Source organism: Leuciscus leuciscus, assembly GCF_965113295.1.
Source record: "Leuciscus leuciscus genome assembly, chromosome: 1".
Lineage (NCBI taxonomy): Eukaryota > Metazoa > Chordata > Actinopteri > Cypriniformes > Leuciscidae > Leuciscus > Leuciscus leuciscus.
Genome location: NC_138725.1, coordinates 46,542,408 through 46,561,977, shown reverse-complemented (window position 1 = coordinate 46,561,977; position 19,570 = coordinate 46,542,408). Strand labels below are relative to the sequence as shown.

At 39.9% G+C, this 19,570-nt stretch overlaps 1 protein-coding gene across 5 annotated transcripts in view; it reads left to right on the top strand.

Moving 5' to 3' along the window:
• Positions 1 to 19,570, top strand: part of tnrc18 (trinucleotide repeat containing 18) — a 71,157-nt gene that overhangs the window by 22,491 nt on the left and 29,096 nt on the right. For all 5 annotated transcript variants that reach the window (XM_082167568.1, XM_082167566.1, XM_082167567.1 and 2 more), the window contains exons 4-9: positions 6,941 to 7,045; positions 8,582 to 10,330; positions 11,916 to 12,015; positions 18,294 to 18,499; positions 19,041 to 19,187; positions 19,358 to 19,542. In XM_082167568.1, coding sequence (XP_082023694.1) covers positions 6,941 to 7,045; positions 8,582 to 10,330; positions 11,916 to 12,015; positions 18,294 to 18,499; positions 19,041 to 19,187; positions 19,358 to 19,542 — 2,492 coding nt within the window. The remainder of the gene's footprint in view (positions 1 to 6,940; positions 7,046 to 8,581; positions 10,331 to 11,915; positions 12,016 to 18,293; positions 18,500 to 19,040; positions 19,188 to 19,357; positions 19,543 to 19,570) is intronic.

The window sequence follows — 19,570 nt, the reverse complement described above, 5'->3', positions numbered from 1 at the left end:
CTCTCTCTCTCTCTCTCTCTCTCTCGAAGTCAATAAACTAGATTTGCGTGAATGGTGTGCAACGACTGTAGAAAAGACAATAAAAAATCAATTTCAACCCTGCAGTCCTAATGTAGAATAGTCCACATCTGACAGCTACTCTGCTGCAATGTAATTGTAACCAATTCCTTTCTTGAAATAGCTGGTGTCAGTCAATAGTCAATATCCAAGAGCTTTGAGAGAGCTTAAGACCGATATTAGTGCTGCTGTCCTTTGTATAACAGTACTATGTATATTATAGCATTATGTAACTAAGTTTTCTAGCAGCTTATAAGGTCTCAAAAATAAGATTTAAAAAATTATTTATTTTCCTCAGCCATTAGTCCAGTCTTCAATCACATGATCAATCAGAAATCATTCTAATAAATCCTTCAGAAATCATTCTAATATGCTTTTGCTGCTCAAGAAACATTTCTGATGCATTGTTCTTTTTCGGGATTCTTTAAAAAATAGACAGTTCAAAAGAATAGCATTAATTGGAAATTGAAATCTTTTATAAGCCATAGAAGCTGGAATGGTGTTAAGAAAGGAAAGAAAAAAAATATTTTGTAACAAATGTCTTTACTATCACTTTTGATCAATTGAATGCATCCTTGCCGAATAAAAGTAATAATTTCTTTTAAAAAATAACATTGTGTACATTTTTGAAACATTAAATTTAGGTTTATAAATGGCAATAAAATCTGGAACTATACAAGTATAATGCAACTCTGTGGCACGGATGGCATATGATGATTAATGTTTTTTTCCAATCCATTTTAACCAATGCTTCTAAGGCTATCACAAATCATTATTGCAGTTTTTATAAAATCTCATCTATACCTATTGTCTCAATCCAAGTAAAAAAAAAAATACACAAACAATATCTTATCTTAAACAATATCTTAAAAACATAAAAAATAAAGCAGTGTGGTAGTTTGTGCATGCCTGACTGAATGAATAAATCAACTTTTTATTTATTCATTCATCCACCACAAGCAAAGTTTTATGCACATTCGGGAATTTATTCATATCTCGCTTTTATCCAGCATTTCCTGAAATTCACACAAAAATATGTGGATGAAAACCTGGCTTATATTAGCTGGCTAGATAACTTTACCTGATATATAATATAATGAAATATTATTTCAGTTTGCACAAGACCTGAATGTGATCAACCACTGTAAGCTTTAGTGTCAATGGAGTAATAGTTCAACAGGGCCAATGACTATTACGTCAGCTGGCTTAAAAGTCAGCCATACTTGTTGAGCCTTGAAGACTTTTGAGATTCTGTAATTTTTGCCCTGCAGTTGCATTACACATTTCCTTCATATTCTCTGGTCCTCATCTTGGTGTATAAAGTCAAGACCTTATCTGTGCTGTATCTTCAAACTTGCATGTTCAAACAAGATGATTCATTCGGCACTGAAGCCGTTCCAGCCCCTGCCATTTTGAGAAGATGGAGATTTCAGCTTTCAAAATGGTTCACGTGTATTCCAAACAATCGAAAGAAAAGCAACGCTAGCTCTGTAAAAGGGCGTGGGTGGATTATTAACATGGTTTGTTGAAGGGCCTTGTACCCATAGGCCTTTGTTTCAAGTCCCCACAGAGAAAGTACAAATGAATTGTCTAAAACCTTGGCACAGATCATAACAAGCCTGCCTCGCTCTGCCTGTGTAGAAATGCGATGAATAGCTGACATTGAAGTGTACTCTGTCTCTGCAGCCTGTGAAAATATTTGAACATGCCTGTTTATTCTGAAGGGTGCACCTGGCTCTTATTAACTGAAGGAAGTCGAAGTAGCAGCTGTGGAATTTGGCTATTTTTGCACGAAATGTGTGAAACAATCAAGCATGCCGCGCTCGCCCCACTGTGGATTGTAAATATTCCATAATCAGAAGGAAAAACCACTGCCTTGCTGTCAGTTTTTCTTTGAAGTTAAATTAATAAACATGAATTGCAGCGAACTGTGAAATGTTACAGTTTGTTTGACGTGGGGCTTGTATATGCGCTGGGTCTTTGCGCGATAACCCCTTGAAGCGATGGTTAACTTTAAAATACACAATCTCTCTATACGCTGAGATTTGAGGATGAGGCGTTCCACAACACTTTTGTGGATCAGGCGAGCGCAGATGACGGTTTGAACCAGTTTATATTAGGCAAGAATCAGTATCCCTGGAATGTGTCCTCCCTGGTCTTAATTCACGGGCTGCTGTGGCTTCGCAGCTGCACTTTATATTATTATTATTTATTTATTTTTTTGTGCAAGCATGTGTCTGTGGACGTTATCTGCAGCGGTTTGTAATCAGATGCGTGGCCCTCGAGGTCTGCTCACCTTTGGACTGTGCAGGAGATGGTTGTGGCTGCAGGGCGGCGCTCTGTGATTGATAGAGCGTCCATGCCTGTTGCTCCTGTCACACGTTGGGCTCGGCTCAGAAAGGAATGCCCCTCTTTGACTGATGATGGATTTGCGGGCGCAGGTAGCGCTTTGATGTTCTGCTGTGCTTCCTGTGGCGTCCCTGGGGTCCAGATGACGGTTTTGAATGCTGATGTGTTTGTGAAATTGGAGATGTATAATAAATATAATAAAAAGAGGGAGAGTGGAGGCAGATGTATGTTGACCGAAATTCTGGTAGGTGCCTCCTTCTGGTGCACATAAATGGGTTTGTTGAATTTGGTGCAGCTTCTTCTGACCTTTTGCAGGCCCTCTGTGTCTAAATACAGGTCTTGAACCACATCCTCTCCTTCAAAGCCTTTTCCATGACTTTTATATAGTCCGAACCTCAGGGAACAGTTTTTCTTTTTTATGTCAGCAAGGGTATGTCGTAGCATCTTTGCTTTTGAATGTTAATGGCCTGCTTTTTTTTTACTGTTCCTTTCTGAGCTTTTTACACGTAACCTTCCACTGTCCTTCGTCATAGATCCCTAAAGAATGAGCTAGGTTAAATGGTTCCTGTGCTCCAGATACACACACACCTCTTTCCCCTTTACAGTCAACCAAATGTAATGGGAAAATGGCATTTTCTCTTTCTGGTTTTCATTTCATTGGATTATATTTATTTTAAGTATTTTTAGGATGTTCTCTTATCTACATTAAATCCCACATCTGTGGAAAACCTGAACTTTTAAAATTGACTGGAAACTTCATGGAAATTAATAATCTTAAATAAAAAATTCATGCATGGGGAAAAAAACAAACATCATTATTATTATAGTTTGCGCTTTTTGCGTTTAAATTGGCTTGATATTGCTGTTTTGAACTGCTTGGGTAGAGTGCTGTAAACAATTGTGTTTGTCCAAATGTTTATTAGAGATAAAAAAAAAAAACCTGACAATTATAATAGTTATATTCCTTTTATTAAAAAAACTGCAGACCTTGTATACAAATGGATATTCTGTCCAGCCACCCATATAAAATTATTCTGAATGATTCTTTCCAGTAATCATGAACACATGGAAATGGCACTGAGAATTCATTGGTCAACTGTAGGAACTCTTTATCTAGCTTCCTGGTTTGTCAGGAAATTTCTCTGCATTAGGCACATTGTGTTGCAGAACTGTAGGAAATGGCAGTGGCAATCAAAACTAATTAGTCACCAGATATCATGTAGGTTGAGACTTTCTCTCGATTTCACATGAGAGAAACTGAGATTAACTGAGATTTAGATGTGCTGTACATTGAGAGCGTTCCTGCCTCCACCACACCCCTCCCGAGGCATGCAAAAAAACACAGAAATAAATGTGGCACTGCAGTTCTAGCCCTGTTGCTAAGAGTAGGACGCCTTCAATCATCTCTCGGTATGGTGTGGGAATGCAATCAACGGCATAGCACTACCCGGTTACCTGAGATGTACTAAATAAAGTGACAGCCTTTGAACCACCACTCTTCTTACTTGTAGTGCCATGAAGAATCACATTGTGTTCTTTAAAACAAGGTTGTATTTTTAGTAGGGCTGGGGGAATTAACGCGTTAATCTTTGCGATTAATTTGAGATGTTTAACACATAAAAATAAAAAAAAATAACACAAGTGACGCAGCACCTTTTTTTTGTGCCTCGTTTTAATGATTTCCTGTTGCGGCTGCTATTGAAAAGGCAGAAAATATGCCTTTTCGGCGATCAGGTTTCATTCTCGCGCAGCTTGTTTAGTAACTTCACGAGCGTGTCTTTTCCGCTCCGTGTGTGCGCCGTTCTCTTTGTTCCGTGTGTGTCGGCGCGCTGCGCTCTCTGCTCAATGTTCCGCTCCGTGTTTGCGCTGCGCGTTCTGCTCTGTCGTTAACGGCCCAAATGCTCGAATCATGTACCGATAACGCACGGGAAAGTCCACTCAAATAACGTGAAATTTCTCAGTAGTAGACTTCTGTTTGCTGAGCTGGTATAGCCATGCTGAGTAACAATGGTAAAATTACCTGCTCTGATCACATGCTCTGGTAATAATAGCTTTGTATGACTATACTTTATTTTGATAATTAGTCAAAAAATAAATCTGTCAAATCTGAGTATGTTGCATAGAACTGAATGAAGAATAATGTATTGATATATTGACGTTTAATATTTTTAATATAGGGCTATTTTCTGTCCAATTTGTGTGGACATTTTTCTTTGTGTGTTGTTTAATTGAATTAGTGATTCTACATTTAAATATGGATGATTGCAAGTTTGGGGGAAATGCGATTAATTGCGATTAATCATTTTAATTATTAAAAAAAAAAAATGTACTCGATTCCCAGCCCTAATTTTTAAACGTTTTGTTTTTGGACTGTCGATAACACTTAATGTTCTCATGTTACCGTTATCACTAATTACAAAGACTTTGCTTTGACTGCGAGGCTGTGATTGTAGGTAAGTGTTGAGTAACCCTGGTGTTTTATGTACAATGTTTGTCTCTGACTCTCAATGAATGCAGTTTTTCCGTGTGAATGTAGTTTATTTAGACAGATAGACAGAAGGAGGTCTTTGCCACTCATGCAATGCATAAATAAACATCTCAACCACTGGCATTTTGGCAAACATGTGACTAGATAATATTACCACACTAGCTTTGTGGGCTGACTCAGCCCTTTATTTAGCATGCTGTTGACACTACTTGTTTTAAGCAGCACTGTCTAGTCTATCTCAGGAATTTAATCAATGGCATATGAGATCCACAGTTAGACCACGTAGAGGCTGAAGACACTGCTTCCTTTTTTTGAGGTTTTGAGACCGTTTCAATGTGCCCCCAATAAACCTTGCTTTAGAGCTCTGGTAACACTCATTGAAATGGTGCCGACCTTTGACCCTGCCCCTCCAGGACCCTGTATCTGCTATCGCTCTCTAAACATTGCTTTGGAGAACTGACTATTCCAGGCCCTTGCAAGTCAATCCATAATGGTTGATGTGACCTGATTTAAATGGCATTGACGGTAAGAACTAATCCATTACACCCAAGACACTCTTGCTGTTGTTCATAAACTCAACTTGTCAATATCCTAACACAGAGGAGACTGTTCATTCAAATTTGAATGCCAAGAATGAACAGTTTGCTATGCATGGACAGCTGTGTTGTAAGTATTCTCCCTTAATCTCTGTTTATTTGGACATTATTCCTAACCCTCTGCTTTCTGGTTGTCTTCAGTTGCATTCATTTGTTGTGAAATCATAAAAAGTGTTTCAGCAGCCATGTGCCCCTGTAGCTTGGCCAATATAATGGCTGCTTGACCTTTCTCCAGCAAAGCCTCTCTGATTTTGTTGCAATTTTGCCAAAGGGATGGGAGAAGTGCACATTCCAGCTTCAATTTGCTCAATTCATTTGCAGTAGAAGCCGCTCGTCTCGTTTTCAGTAGTTCGCATTAAGCGCGAACACATTGTTTACTTTGCGTGGTTACTCATTTGTTCTTATGAGTCCTTCTAGCACCACCTGACCTCTTGCCAAACCGCCACGCCTGCATGACGTAGCTGCTAGTGTTCTGAGTAACTGCGTGCTTTAAGACGCAGCCATCTGAAAACAAACATTTCAGTTGCCTGTCCTCATGCAGAGTCTTTCTCGGATCAGCATGCACCGCGGGCCAGGGTGGTACATGCCTGCCAAGCCGCTCTGTAAAAGCAGCAACAGGTCTTGAATGCACCTTGGGTCTTGCTGGTTTTAAATGCAAGCATACCCCACCCACAATCAAAGTCTCACAATGGAGGTTCTGAATGAAGGATTTGATCCACTCCCATTTGAATGTATCTTTTACAGCTAGGAATGATGAATGCACTTACTTGATCCTCTACTCCAGAGGATAATGCTGTAAATATTTCGTCCTCCCCTTTCAATGTCAAGCATTTCTATCTTTAGAGGGCTGTTTGTTCTTGGCTCTGACAACCCTTTTGTCTTTCATTAAATTTTTTTTTTTGTAATGTTATGTGTCAGCACTATTTGTGTGTGCCTTTTGTGATTTTGTTTAATGGATGTTTGTGGTTATGAATGTGCATTTGTGCTCTTGGTGAAATCTTAGATGGAATTCATGACTTTGCATGTGTGAATGGCCGCTCTACGGTTACCAGATGTCAGATGTGAGAAATATTTCTCTCCATTTGCTTTGGGTGGTGGTAATAAGTCAATTTTATGATTGGATCGAGGTGAGCTGTTGCCCTGGCTATGAAGCAGATTCATGAACTGATAAGATAATAAATCGTCAAAACCATGTGTTTGTAAATTAATGACACAGGAAAAATTTTGTTCAGCTGGAGAAAGGTATTGTGGACCGATGTGCAGTCAATGACTCAAGTGCCACTGTCATAAACTATTTTCAAAGATTATTGTACTATCGTTCCTTCTACCTGATGATGGCCAGATAGAGATTCTACATTAAATACTGGAAGCAGAACTGACGGTGTGGGCTACTGTCTAATTCTCTTGAATAGTAAAACCCTGACATGGCCATACTCTCTCTCCTTTTTAGGTTTTTCTCACTTGCCAAGCAGTTTGTACCCCAGCCCTTACATTTCCCTGGGCCACATTGAGCATCCACAGCTCAGCCAGCATGCACTCTTTGACTCCCAAAAAGGTCTGTATACGTCTGTAAAATCATGTTTAACCATTATCTCTGTGATTTATGGGTGTGTGTGACAACCATCATAACATTTATGCCTAATGTTTGTATATAAAGTGAATCTCTCTAAACTGTGCAGAAATAGCCAGGTCAGATTTCACCCCAAAATTGAAGGGGGAATTGTGCAAAGAAAGTGAAGCCTATTATAGGACTCTTGATGAATAACAACAACAACAACAGTCGGTTAGGTCTTAAGTGAAAGTAAATGGTTAAGAAAGAAATCAGATGTGTATCATTATATCGGATCTGTGCTTAAAGTGACGGCAACCGTAAATATCTGCTCTTGTCATTGTTAATCAACAAAACACCGCTTTATAAATTTAAGATAGCTGAATCTTTGTTAAATTAGTAAGGGATAATGTATAGAGAGGCGGTCATTATAGCGAATAACAACCCCGACAGGCTGAACGGGACCGGAGGGGTCTTGAATCAGCCTGAAGGGGGGGTTGTTCGCTATAACGACCGCCTCTCTATACATTATCCCGCTTATTACATGGCTACCTACAAAATAAATAATTTGACACACATTGATTTAAAAAGAAGTTTATTGATTTAAAAACGATTGTATTGCTTCCGCCAAAGAAAATAGTTCGTTCCGCGTCCATAGCAACGCGCTGTTTTTCATGGCAACGGTGTGTTATAGTTCGCAGCGGTCTGTTATCAAGAAATAACAGACCGCATTCTACATTGGAATTCAACCAAGCCATGTAATAAAAACCTATAATTTTCTTTTACTTTTAATTATTACTTTTCTTTACCTGAAATTAATACTACTGTTAGACCTTACTTTTATTTGTAACTTTGTTATATTGTATTTATCTATGCTTTAGTGTATTTGTTCTTATTTTTTACTGACTGTTCATTTGCCTTTAATAATGTTTGAACTTTATTAGTTAGGCAAGTACTTTTTGCTGTGGTATCATAGTACTTTAAGTGTGCGTCACATAATAAATGGAAAGCAAAGTTACCCCATCCCAAAATGTTTTTTTCTTGCTGATCCGAAAAATTATCCGATCTGTGGCTTAAACGTAATATCAGTTGAACCACTATTTAGAACTAAAGTGTATGAATGAGTGATTTGATTGATTGCTAGCTATAATACTAGGTGGGCTACTTAAAGCAATTGCAAAAATTGCATGGTTTTAAAGAAATAGCTCCATGTCTAAAGCCCTGTGTAATTTACCTGTGTCTCAGTAAAATATTACCAAGTAAAACTTTAGACTTTATTCTGCCTCGGAGCTGAGGGAAAAGGGCAGCACTTTGTTTTTGTTAGCATTCACCAACTAGCACATGAACTTTTCAAGTCCTTTGATTTCTGTTCTGCTGTACTCGCAGATAGTGCCTTATTTAGAGTGTTCTAACAAGTTAGTTTATGGTCCATATTTTTATATACTTTCTGCAGTTTAGGGCCTTTGAGCAGTCTTATCTTTTACACCAGATGTCCTAAGCTTTGTCGGGCTCACTCTTTCTACTTTGTTCTTATTCTTTCAGAGGGGTTTTACCTGCCAGGTTCAGTGCACTCCCAGTCTGCACTGGCCAGGAGCCCAGTGGCTCACATGCCCTGCTCCTTCTCCAGGGAAAAGGAGGCCCTACCTCCTCACAAAAGCTCTAAAGACTCGAGCAGGGATCTGGGAAAAGAGAAACCCTGTAAGAGTGACCTAGGCCACTCCCTTCCAAGGAAGGAACGAGAAAGGCCAAAAGAGGAGTCACGGCCCCACAGCGTGGTGGACCTCACCTTGGATGTCAAGGCAGAAGATGAGCGCAGAGCAGGCAACTCAGAAAGGTCTTCAAAGACTACGGAGCACGCTCGGCCTTTCTTTCACCAGCACTCTCCTGCTCTGAGCACCACGGACACTAAGCCCAAACAATCTCACCAGAGTTTACTTGGAAACTGCGGGACAAGTAGTGGCACGCCAGCCAGACACCTGAGTACAGAACAGGACAGGAGGGACAGAGACCGGGATGACGAAACCAGCCGGCCAGGGGGCCACCTTTCCACTGACAAGCAGAAAAGATGCGATTCAGTTGCTACATCATCTGGCACGCTGCATGTGTCGTATGCCAGTCCCTCTTCCCTGCAGCCGAACCCGTCCCATCTCCCGCCCAGGCTGGTGTCCTCTGGCACCTACCCTCCCCCTCACCACATGCCGCCCAACATGTACCCGCTCTACTCTACAGCGAAAGAGCCAGGAAAAGAACAGAGAGTGATAGCTCCTACTTATGTGCCTTCTGTCGAGGTTTACGATGAGCGAAAAGGGCCAATTCAAATTGCCTCCCAAGCTCGAGATAATAAAAATGACAAGAGCAGGGAGAGGGACTTGCACAGATCAGCCCTGCAGGTGGGGAATGAGAGAACACAAATGGACCATGGTCGGTCCTCCATTAGGAGTGAGTCGCCCCCTCATGGGGACGTCAAGAGAGACATTTTACGAGAGGAAGGCTCGATAATTAGGTCAAACGGTTTGGCCATGAAAAAGCCCTTGCATTTAGAAATGTGCACGAATAAATCTGGAAACAGCCCAGATGCCAGAGACTTAACCAACACTACATCTAAACACATAATTAAAACGGGACTCGAAACTGAATCCCGCAGCCAAGAGCGGGATAGGGTTCAAAGGTCTGCCCATCCGTTCTCTGGAATGGATACAGGTACACTTCACTCGGAGCAGCATCCGTTGAAGGGCTTGGGTTCTGCTGAGCCCAAATGGAAGCCTTTCGAGATGGGCAATTATGCTACCAGTCACATCGCCACATTGGCGGCCCAACACAACCATGGCCCCCGAGGTGAGGAAGAGGGCAAGCGAATGTACCTAGATACTACTGGCTTGCACAGACCGGTAGGCAGCGGCAGAAGTCCTGAGGGCCACAGGGAGGTTTCAGCCATGCAAAGCCTCATAAAGTACAGTGGCAACTTTTCCAACGAGTCTGGCTCCAGGCACGGATCCGATAGCCATAGTCCATTTGGAGGACTGGGCAGCATGAAACTGGAGGCTGGTTATCCCGGAGTGTCTAGAGTTCAGCACCTTCCACCCCAGCAGCCTGGAAAGCAGTTGAAGAAGGAGCCTGAGAGACCAGAGAGTGCTAAATCCTTTGGCAGAGACGGAAGCTCTTCTCAGGGTGAAGCTGAGGTTCGTCATCCCCCGGTGGGCATAGCGGTGGCTGTTGCCCGTCAGAGGGACAACAGCAGCAAGCACAGCTCCGTATCAGACAGGGACAGGCCAATTGGAGGATCCATCAAAGGTGCGTTGCCTCATATCTTTGCATGCTTTGTTCTTAAAGGTATAGTTCACCCGATAATTAAAATTCATTTAAATTCACCCCCATGTTTTTCTAAATTTTATAAATCTTTTCTAATTCTGAACTTGCTTTCTTCTGTGGAACACAAAAGGATATATTTTGCTAAATGACTTGTCATTTTCTCTCCATACAATGAAAGTCAGTGGGGTTCAGTGTTGTTTTGGGCACTATTGACTTTCAGTTTAACAGTTGCAAAACAGGCAAAAACAGTTGAGACATTGTTCAAAATGTCTTGTGTTCTGCAGAAAAAAGAACAACTAACCCTACAAGGTGCGTAAATTGTACATTTCTGGCCCCTGTTGGTATGCATTCGCGCCTTTAATGGAATCGAAGAACAACACACTGTCTTATTTTCCGTTGTTATAGCCCATTTACATTGGCCTGCTCAGCAGCAAGGTTTCTCCCACTTTTGTTTTTGTTTCTTAAACAGCATGAGCTTTGCTATTGCTTTGGCCCACAGTGTTTCCTGTTAGCCTAGGGAGTGTGTTAAACCTTTCACTAAAACACCGCATGCCTGACTGCTTATAAACATAATTTACCAAGCTCTACTAAAGGTGGCAAACAAGCAGTGCATTCTAATATGACTTTAGTTTTGTTGCTTAGCAATCGAATCAGCTTCAGAAAGGGGCAGAAAGAGAGGTGGGGAGAAAGGCATTAATTTATGTCCTCTTGTGTGCAAGGAAATTGCTGTAATAACATTAGTCTACACACTGAGTTTGAATTTACATTTAAAACAAGTGTTAGGGACAGAGCTTTGCTTGACTAATTTGCCCTCTTTTTGATGCAAACGGATAGCATGTCCGACAGGCTTTTGGTAACCTTGGAAACAGACTGAAACCTTTTCCCTGGAGCATGACAGAGATCTGTGTGCACTTTCGTCCCCCTCCTCTGCTTAAAAGAACGCAATCTCTTCTCAGCCACTGTCAGTACTGAAAGGTTCAATACACTACTAACTAAATCCCGCTCGGATAAGTTCTACGCGTTTATCTTTTACAGGGCTGTGTTGTTGAAGTATTTTGAACACAAACTTCAAAGGCTCTTTTAGTTTAGTTCGGTATGTGACATACTGCTTGTTTTGTCTGATGATTCTCCAAATGGCTGCTACTCTATGAAGAGCAATTTGAACCATGGATGACGCCACAGTGGTGTTGAAACATTGATAAGTGATTGATGGGCCTCAACGGGTTCTTGTAAATGTGATATGTTACTCTGCATATGTTCTCAGTGTTTTTTCTTTTTCCTCTACACAGTCTCTCTGTAATCTCATAGATGTGTAAGACACTGAATATGACTGGTGCTGAGTGTTAGGACTGATAAACACCCTTAGAGTTTGGGCTATTTATGGAGAAATGTATTTATAAAGAGAAAACGGTAACATTTTAAGCCTAAGAAAGGTCTGAAATGTGTAAATTGGGATTAAACATCTGAAATGGTTCAATTGTATATCATTGGCTAACACTGAAGTTAGCTCATTTATAAAAAACTGTTTGTCAACATCTGTAATTAGTGTAATGTCGTAACCTTGCAGGCCCAATCCACACAGTGGAAGAAGGAGACGAAAGGACGCGCCACCGTGACGAGCGCCTGCTGTCAGGACGTGTGGAGCGTGAGCAGGAGAAAGTATTAAGGTAAGATGAGTTTATAACCGCTGACATAAAGCACCCTGTTTTTTGTAACTTGCAACTTGTAAAATGATATGTGTATGTATGTATGTGTATATATATATATATATATATATCTATATATATATATATATATATATATATGTGTGTGTGTGTGTGTGTGTGTGTGTGTGTGTGTGTGTGTGTGTACACACAATATATACGTACACATAATAAATATAACATACATATATATATATATATATATATATATATGTATGTGTGTGTGTATATGTATATCCTCATCTGTCAGTCATCTCTCCTTACTCTCGTCGTGTGATAAGTGAAATCTTACTCCTGCTGCACTGTACTGCGACTCTGCAGCTCGTGCTGTATGGAGCAGAGCAGACGCTTTCAATTTATAATGGTAGCATTTGTTGTACAACTGAACTAAATGTTTTTGTTTGTTTGTTTTTTATATAAAAAAACATTTAGCGAAAATCCTGAATTGTTTATGTGCCAAAATAGATGTTATCTTTGTTCAGGTAACTCTAAAAAGATGTTAGAAGCCTGGATGAAAGTCTGCTAATTAAGGCACCCTTTTATTAAAATCATTCACCTTGTAGTAAGGACTAAGCATATCCATCCAGTGTGAAAGGATTCTTGTTTCTTTGATTCCACATACTGGCTAAACGGAGCAACATTTTACTTTCATTGGTCACACTCTCAGCGTGGTTTTCTTTAGAGTGGACAGATTTATGGCAACAGTTCTCTGCAGATATGAGCCTATTTTCAAAGTGTGGCTCTCATTTCGAGGACTAGAAAAAGTCAGTCTTCCCCACTGGGGAAATTGGTGCTTATAAAAGTGACTGGCTCTCTCAGCAGGATTCCGCCCTCAGTGCCTGTCCTTAAGTGTAAGGCAGAATAGAAGTCATAGACTGGGGAATTTGTGTCACAGTTGGGGCTAAATGGCCACCAGTCCTACTTTTGGCCTTAAATAAGCATGAATTTTGCAATGTCGAAGCATCTATGTCATACATTTTTCTGGTTGTCAAATGCGGGCACCTGGATATTGGGCAGACTTTTAAAGAAATAGTTAAGCCAGAAGTGAAAATGATTTGCCCACCCTCATATTGTTCCAAACCGTTTATTTTATTTATTTATTTATTTATTTATTTGGAAGATTTTTAAGTTGGTCTTTGTTGAGAATAACTAACCAAATTCTAAATATTTTATCATTTTGTTCTTCGTTCAGGCAGCATTACTACCATAACATTAAAGGTAGGGTAGGTAATCCTTTTTCTAAAAAAAAAACATTCCAAATTTGTTTAAACTGTCTTTATATACCAATACATAATTAAAATGTAAGTACTCTGAAAAAGAAAATATAAAAATCGAGTGACTGTAGACCTTTTAATCTGCAATAAACACAGCTCATTATTTCCATTCACTCCACCCCCTCCCTTCTGAGCTCCTTCCAAAGCCACGCCCCCAAAACACATGAACGCGCGACGCCAAACGCTCAGGCTGGAACAAGACGCATTTATTACCTGAGACGAGTGGAGAGGAAGGAGCACAGTACATACAGTGACATCATGTCAGAATCACATGTAATAAAATACCTAACTTTATCACTATGAATATAAACAAATAAGATTTATTTTAGTACTCACTATCAAGCTAGCATATCGATAATGGTAAAGTTTGATTCGGTAACGAGCTATATTTATAAGGCAAAACTAAAAACAGGTTGCATTGATACACGTTTTTCCATTACCATCAGTTACACTGTGATGAAGGTGAATTTCGTGTAAGATTCATAACATATACGGTGTTTTGCATGTAAGAGTTTCCATGATGAAAACATTGTTGACTCTAATGAAGACTAACGTACACTCCGAGTCTGGAGACAAGTACCGCATCGTCGGTTCGAGGACAGGTCCGGGGTCGAGGGCGAAGCAGAGGAGGTCGTTCAAGAGTGCGGGCAGGGTCCGAGGAAGTAGTTTTTGCCTTGTTTGCCTTCGCTGACTGCATATGCAGGTGCTTTGAGCTGAATATTTCCGGGAACGGTGACATGTGATGAGTGCACGCAGGGCAGCGCGCGCAGTGGGGCTCGGGCACGAGACATGAAGGCATCTGATTGGTTCTTTACATTCGCACCGAATGGCAGTGATTGGTCAGAGTTTTTACTGTCCTGCAGCTGCTACAGAGGTCTGATTTTTTTCATTCCTTTTTCTAAACACATAATGTATTGACTACTATCAGGATGGAAGGACCATTTCACCCAGTATAAAAAAAAGTGTTTCTGAACAGGATTACCTACCCTACCTTTAAGGTTCTACCTCATATTGGGGGGGGGGTTGTTTGAACCTTAAAGGTAGGGTAGGTAATCCTGTTCAGAAACACTTTTTTTTATACTGGGTGAAATGGTCCTTCCATCCTGATAGTCAAGTGTTTAAAGGTGCCCTAGAATGGATTATTTTATTATTTTATAATGTTTCCTAGTGTGCCCTTATAATGTTAGTATGTTTTTTAGATCAAAATTTGTTATAATTTAGAAATAAAAGGCATATTTCCTAGCCTGATTTTATCCTTTGATTTGAACACTCAGTTTGAAGGGGCGTGTCTGCTGTGAGACTTCAGTGTAAACGCCCTCTGCTGTGATTGGCTGACATGCTTGCATATGAAATATATGGCATTAAATGTAGAGCTATCAGGAAAACTTTTACTATTACAGCTTTTATACGTTTTTACTATTACAGCTATCGGGATTAATAAATCGTGAGAAGTTTAAGTATTTAGATCTATTCCCATCACATAAAAGGTTGCAGTGAGCATTGAGCAGATGACAGTCTGTTGATCGCGTGAATGAAGATCTTATCACTGCAACGCGATTTACTGATGCATAAATAGTGTTGAACGACTTTGAGAGAAAGATTATCTGTCTGAATTTGAACAATTACACATCAGAAATTCACATAACCCACTGGTTCTCCAGAGGCTCGGATGAAGGAGCTAAAAAATATATGTTTGTGTTCATTTGTACATCCAAACACTGAGCAACTGCCATGCTTCGTTCGCTCGTTTGCAAGCCACAATGTCTCTCGAGTAAAAAAACAATATCGCGCTGGATCTAAATAACACAGTGTAAATTACCGTTAGTAAAATCACTACTTACCGCTTGCGGGAATATAACGTTAGTTGAAATTGCCCCCTTCGTCAGTTTGAGACGCCGAGAGAAGCCTGGCTGCTTGATATTGTTCCAGGTTAGAAAAAAAGTCCGCGGTGAAATGGGCAGAGCAACTAACAACTTCGAATTAAACTGTAGCGGTATCCGATTATATATAGATAGATTATAGATAGATCTGCCATTTTCCCTATGATCCTCCTCCTGCTTGTTTCTTCACCTGCAGAACTTCTGATGATTCGGCTGTGCAGTTTCGCCTGGCACTGAGCATGGGCTAGCATATGCACATTTTTGGAGGCGTACATATTAATGATCCCAACTGTTGCGTCACAGTTGGTGTTATGTGGAGATTCGCCTGTTTTTCAGGGGTGTTTTTCAAAAACGAGATTTAAATAAGAAAGAGAAAACTATGGTGTTTGAGACTCACTGTATGTCATGTCCATGTACTGAACTCTTGTTATTTAACTATGCCAAGATAAATTCAATTTCACATTCTAGGGCACCTTTAAGGAATACACAGCAAAGCTTTGCCTATGGAAGTAAAATAATGTCAAATGTTTTTGAAATAAAAAGCCTGTTGAATTGCACTACTTGAAAAAAAATAGGCATTGCATTAACCATGCTTGCTTTTTAATGCATTGTATTTTTAGAGCTTGCATTTTTATGGGCTGAAATTCAACATGGTTGAATATTTAAGCTGTGAATATTTCAATTAAAAACATTTCAAACACCTTTTCATTATTAAAAATTCAATAATCCATATTCACCTTTCATATTTCACTTCCAAAATATTCAAACTGTTTAAAAATACAACCAATAATATTCAACAGGCAATTTTCGGTCCATTTTATTTCGCTTTGCAAATTCGCTTGCACAAATTCAGTGGTTCAAATTCGACAGTAAATTCAACATTGACGTCCAGGAACTGCAGGAAAAGCAGTAGATTGCCGAGCATACTCTCCATCTGCTGTTAGTCTACCTCGCCAGCAGATGGTGCAAAAGCGCTTGTTGTAGACGAAGACCAGCAAAATTAGAGCAAGTCATTCATTAATAAAACTAATTTACAGCAATGTAAGTGTATTTGTGATTATTATGAAAGCTGTTTTATGTTAAATTCAGTGCCTTCAGTTCACGGTTACTTTTCCTGTGTAGCCTACATGCATCTTTCTCTACCGTGAACGAAATTAATGTTATACCCCAATGCGGATGTACAGATCCAATGTTACATTTTTGAGGTTGACATATATTTCTCTTGGTTGTTTAGTTGCCTTAACTTTATATTGTGGCAATGTGCTGCATGCAGGGTTTCCCTCAATACTTCAGGATTCCCCTGCTGGACATACAACGCTTAACGTAGCTTAATGGACTACAGTGATGTAAAAGACCAAACTCGCAGGCAAGCAGATGGACTCAGAATAACGCGCAAAGCTTAATGCTGAGCGTTTCCCAGTGATAGACTGGCATACAGATGGCTTGATGTTGGACATTCGGACATTTAGGGACCGTCTCTAAAGTGTATACGACTTTGGTATACACGTTTCTAACTCCGATAGCATTTGAAAAGAACGACTTACAGTCATAAAACCAACTGTAAAGTGTTCATGTAGTGTCAGGCATAATGCGCACCCTTTGGATTTTTGATATTTATTCAAATAAATTTAAGTTTGCTATTGAAGTTAGAAACATGTATGCCAATGTTGTATGCAACTTTAGAGACGGTCCCTAAATGTGCGAATGTCCAATGTCAAGCCAATTTTACATTTAGTCATTTAGCAGACGTTTTTACCCAAAGCAATTTACAGTTAAACTAACAATAGGAGGACAATATGCAAGTGCTGTGACAGTTTAAGCTAATGCAATACACGTAGGCATACTATATATATATATATATATATATATATATATATATATATATATATATATATATATATATATATAGACCTATATAGAGAGAGAGAGAGAGAGAGAGAGAATAGAATAGAATAGAATAGAATAGAATAGAATAGAATAGAATAGAATAGAATAGAATAGAATAGAATAGAATAGAAGAGAAAGTGTTAGTATTAATTGATCAAGTGTTTTATGTCAGTATATCACGAAACGCTCAGCATGAAACTTTGCGCGTTAAGTTCATATTCTGAGTCCATCTTCTTGCCTGTAGCCTATATAGTAGCCTACATCCCCAATAAGGAGCAAGATTGGTCTTTCATATCACTGTATTAGTCCATTAAGCTACGTTAAGCGTTTTGTCCCAACGGAAGGGGAATCCTTGAGTATGAGACATATTGAGGGAAACCGATTATAATCCCGTTCATGGTAGAGAAAACTGATGACATGTAGGCTACTGGGAAAGTAACAATGAAGTTATTGAATGAAACATAAACACAGCTTTTGTGTGTTTATCATCTTTTCCGCATATACTGACACAGATAATCATTTTCATTTTATGAATGAATGTCTTCGTCAACAGCAAGCGCTTTTGCACCATCTGATGGTGAGGTCGACTAACAGCAGATGGAGAGTATGCTCGGCAATCTACTGCTTTTCCTGCAGTTCCTGGACGTCAATGTTGAATTTACTGTCGAATTTGAACCACTGAATTTGTGGAAGCGAATTTGCAAAGCGAAATAAAATAGACCGAAAATTGCCTGTTGAATATTATTGGTTGTATTTTTAAACAGTTTGAATATTTTGGAAGTGAAATATGAAAGGTGAATATGGATTATTGAATTTTTAATAATGAAAAGGTGTTTGAATTTTTTTTTATTGAAATATTCACAGCTTAAATATTCAACCATGTTGAATTTCAGCCCATAAAAATGCAAGCCCTAAAAATACAATGCATTAAAATGCAAGCATGGTTAATGCAATGCCTATTTTTTTTCAAGTAGTGCAATTCAACAGGCTTTATATTTCAAAAACATTTGACATTATTTTACTTCCATATTTGCCCCCCAAAAAGCATGTTTTCTTTTTTTTTTTTAAGCAAAGGCAAAAAAATTATAATTACAGAAAATGTTATGGAGATTGACACTTTAATGTGTAATTAGGAAATGCAAACTAACTGACATTGCCATAGATTGGTTAATCACTAATAAGTAAGTCTCTTCATTCACAGAGAGAATAAAGAGTTGGCAGACTACACTCAGATGCATCCACCTATGGTGTCTGCTAGTGGACTGAACCCCAACCTGATGGTGACTGGTGGACCGAATCTGGCTGGTGCGGGCCGCTGGCCTGCTGACCCCGCCTCCCACCTTGCCTCCCACCCGTGGCTGCCCCGACCAGGAGCCCCCTCCATGTGGTTGTCTGGCTCTCCATATGGTACCCACATTTTTTTTTATGCCTATGGTTGTAGTGTAAGAATTATGTCATGTTACAACAAGCAAATGATCAAGGGTCATGCAGTCTGGAATGCTGCAGAACTGGGTTGTGAATGGGATTTGGACACCAAATTATTTCCTTGAGGCAGTCTGTTGACCCTGCCAGACGGCCCAAGCATTTTGTCTAGGCTGAGTGTTTTAGTCATTCTTAGAAACAATCTCACTCCACAACTTCCATCCAAGAATAACAGCAAACAGCACTGTCAGTTCAATTCTCTGACGTTCGAGTTTCTGTCTAGACTTTACTTTTAAAACAAAAATGTCCTATAAGAAAATAGCTGTAGTTAAAGTGCTGTGCATCTTGGCAGGAATTCAACTAGGTCTGTGCTCCATGCACAGGGGTGAGATTATGCAGGGAATGGTGTTTCTCTTGGGGATTAACTCTTGAGTGTTCACAAAGCTGCCAGAATGCAAGTGCAAATGGACCATCAACTACAAATATGGTGAACCCAACCATTTCTTGTCCCTCTGTTGTTGAACAGGACTGGGTCCCCATTCCCTTCATCAGACGCTGCCTCCAGGATATCCTCCTGCCTTGACGGGTTCCATCCCCCCACCTTACCAGTTTGCCCGAGATCCACAGACCGGACAGGTGGTTGTTATTCAGACAGAGCATCTGCCACACTATGGTAGGCCCCGTATATTCACCACAATTTCTGTTCATATTTTACCATCTTTCCATTAACACATAAAATACAATGTGCATTTATAAAAGTGAGTGGTAGTAATATTCCTGACGTGTAGCAGAATAAATATACTTGATTCGTGATGCTCAAATATTTCTCTTGTTCTTTAAAAGCTGAGATGTTAGAGCGAGGCCCCCCGCTGTGGTCGGCCATGTATCCGCCGGCAGGAAGCTCTCTGCAGCATGCCCATCAGCTCCAGCTCCTCTCCCACCAGCAGCTCCTGCGGCAACAGGAGCTTTACATGATCCAGCATCAGACCGCACAGGTCATGGAACTGCAGAGGAACGCACAGTTAGTGGTATGAGATTCTTTCTGTCAATGTCATT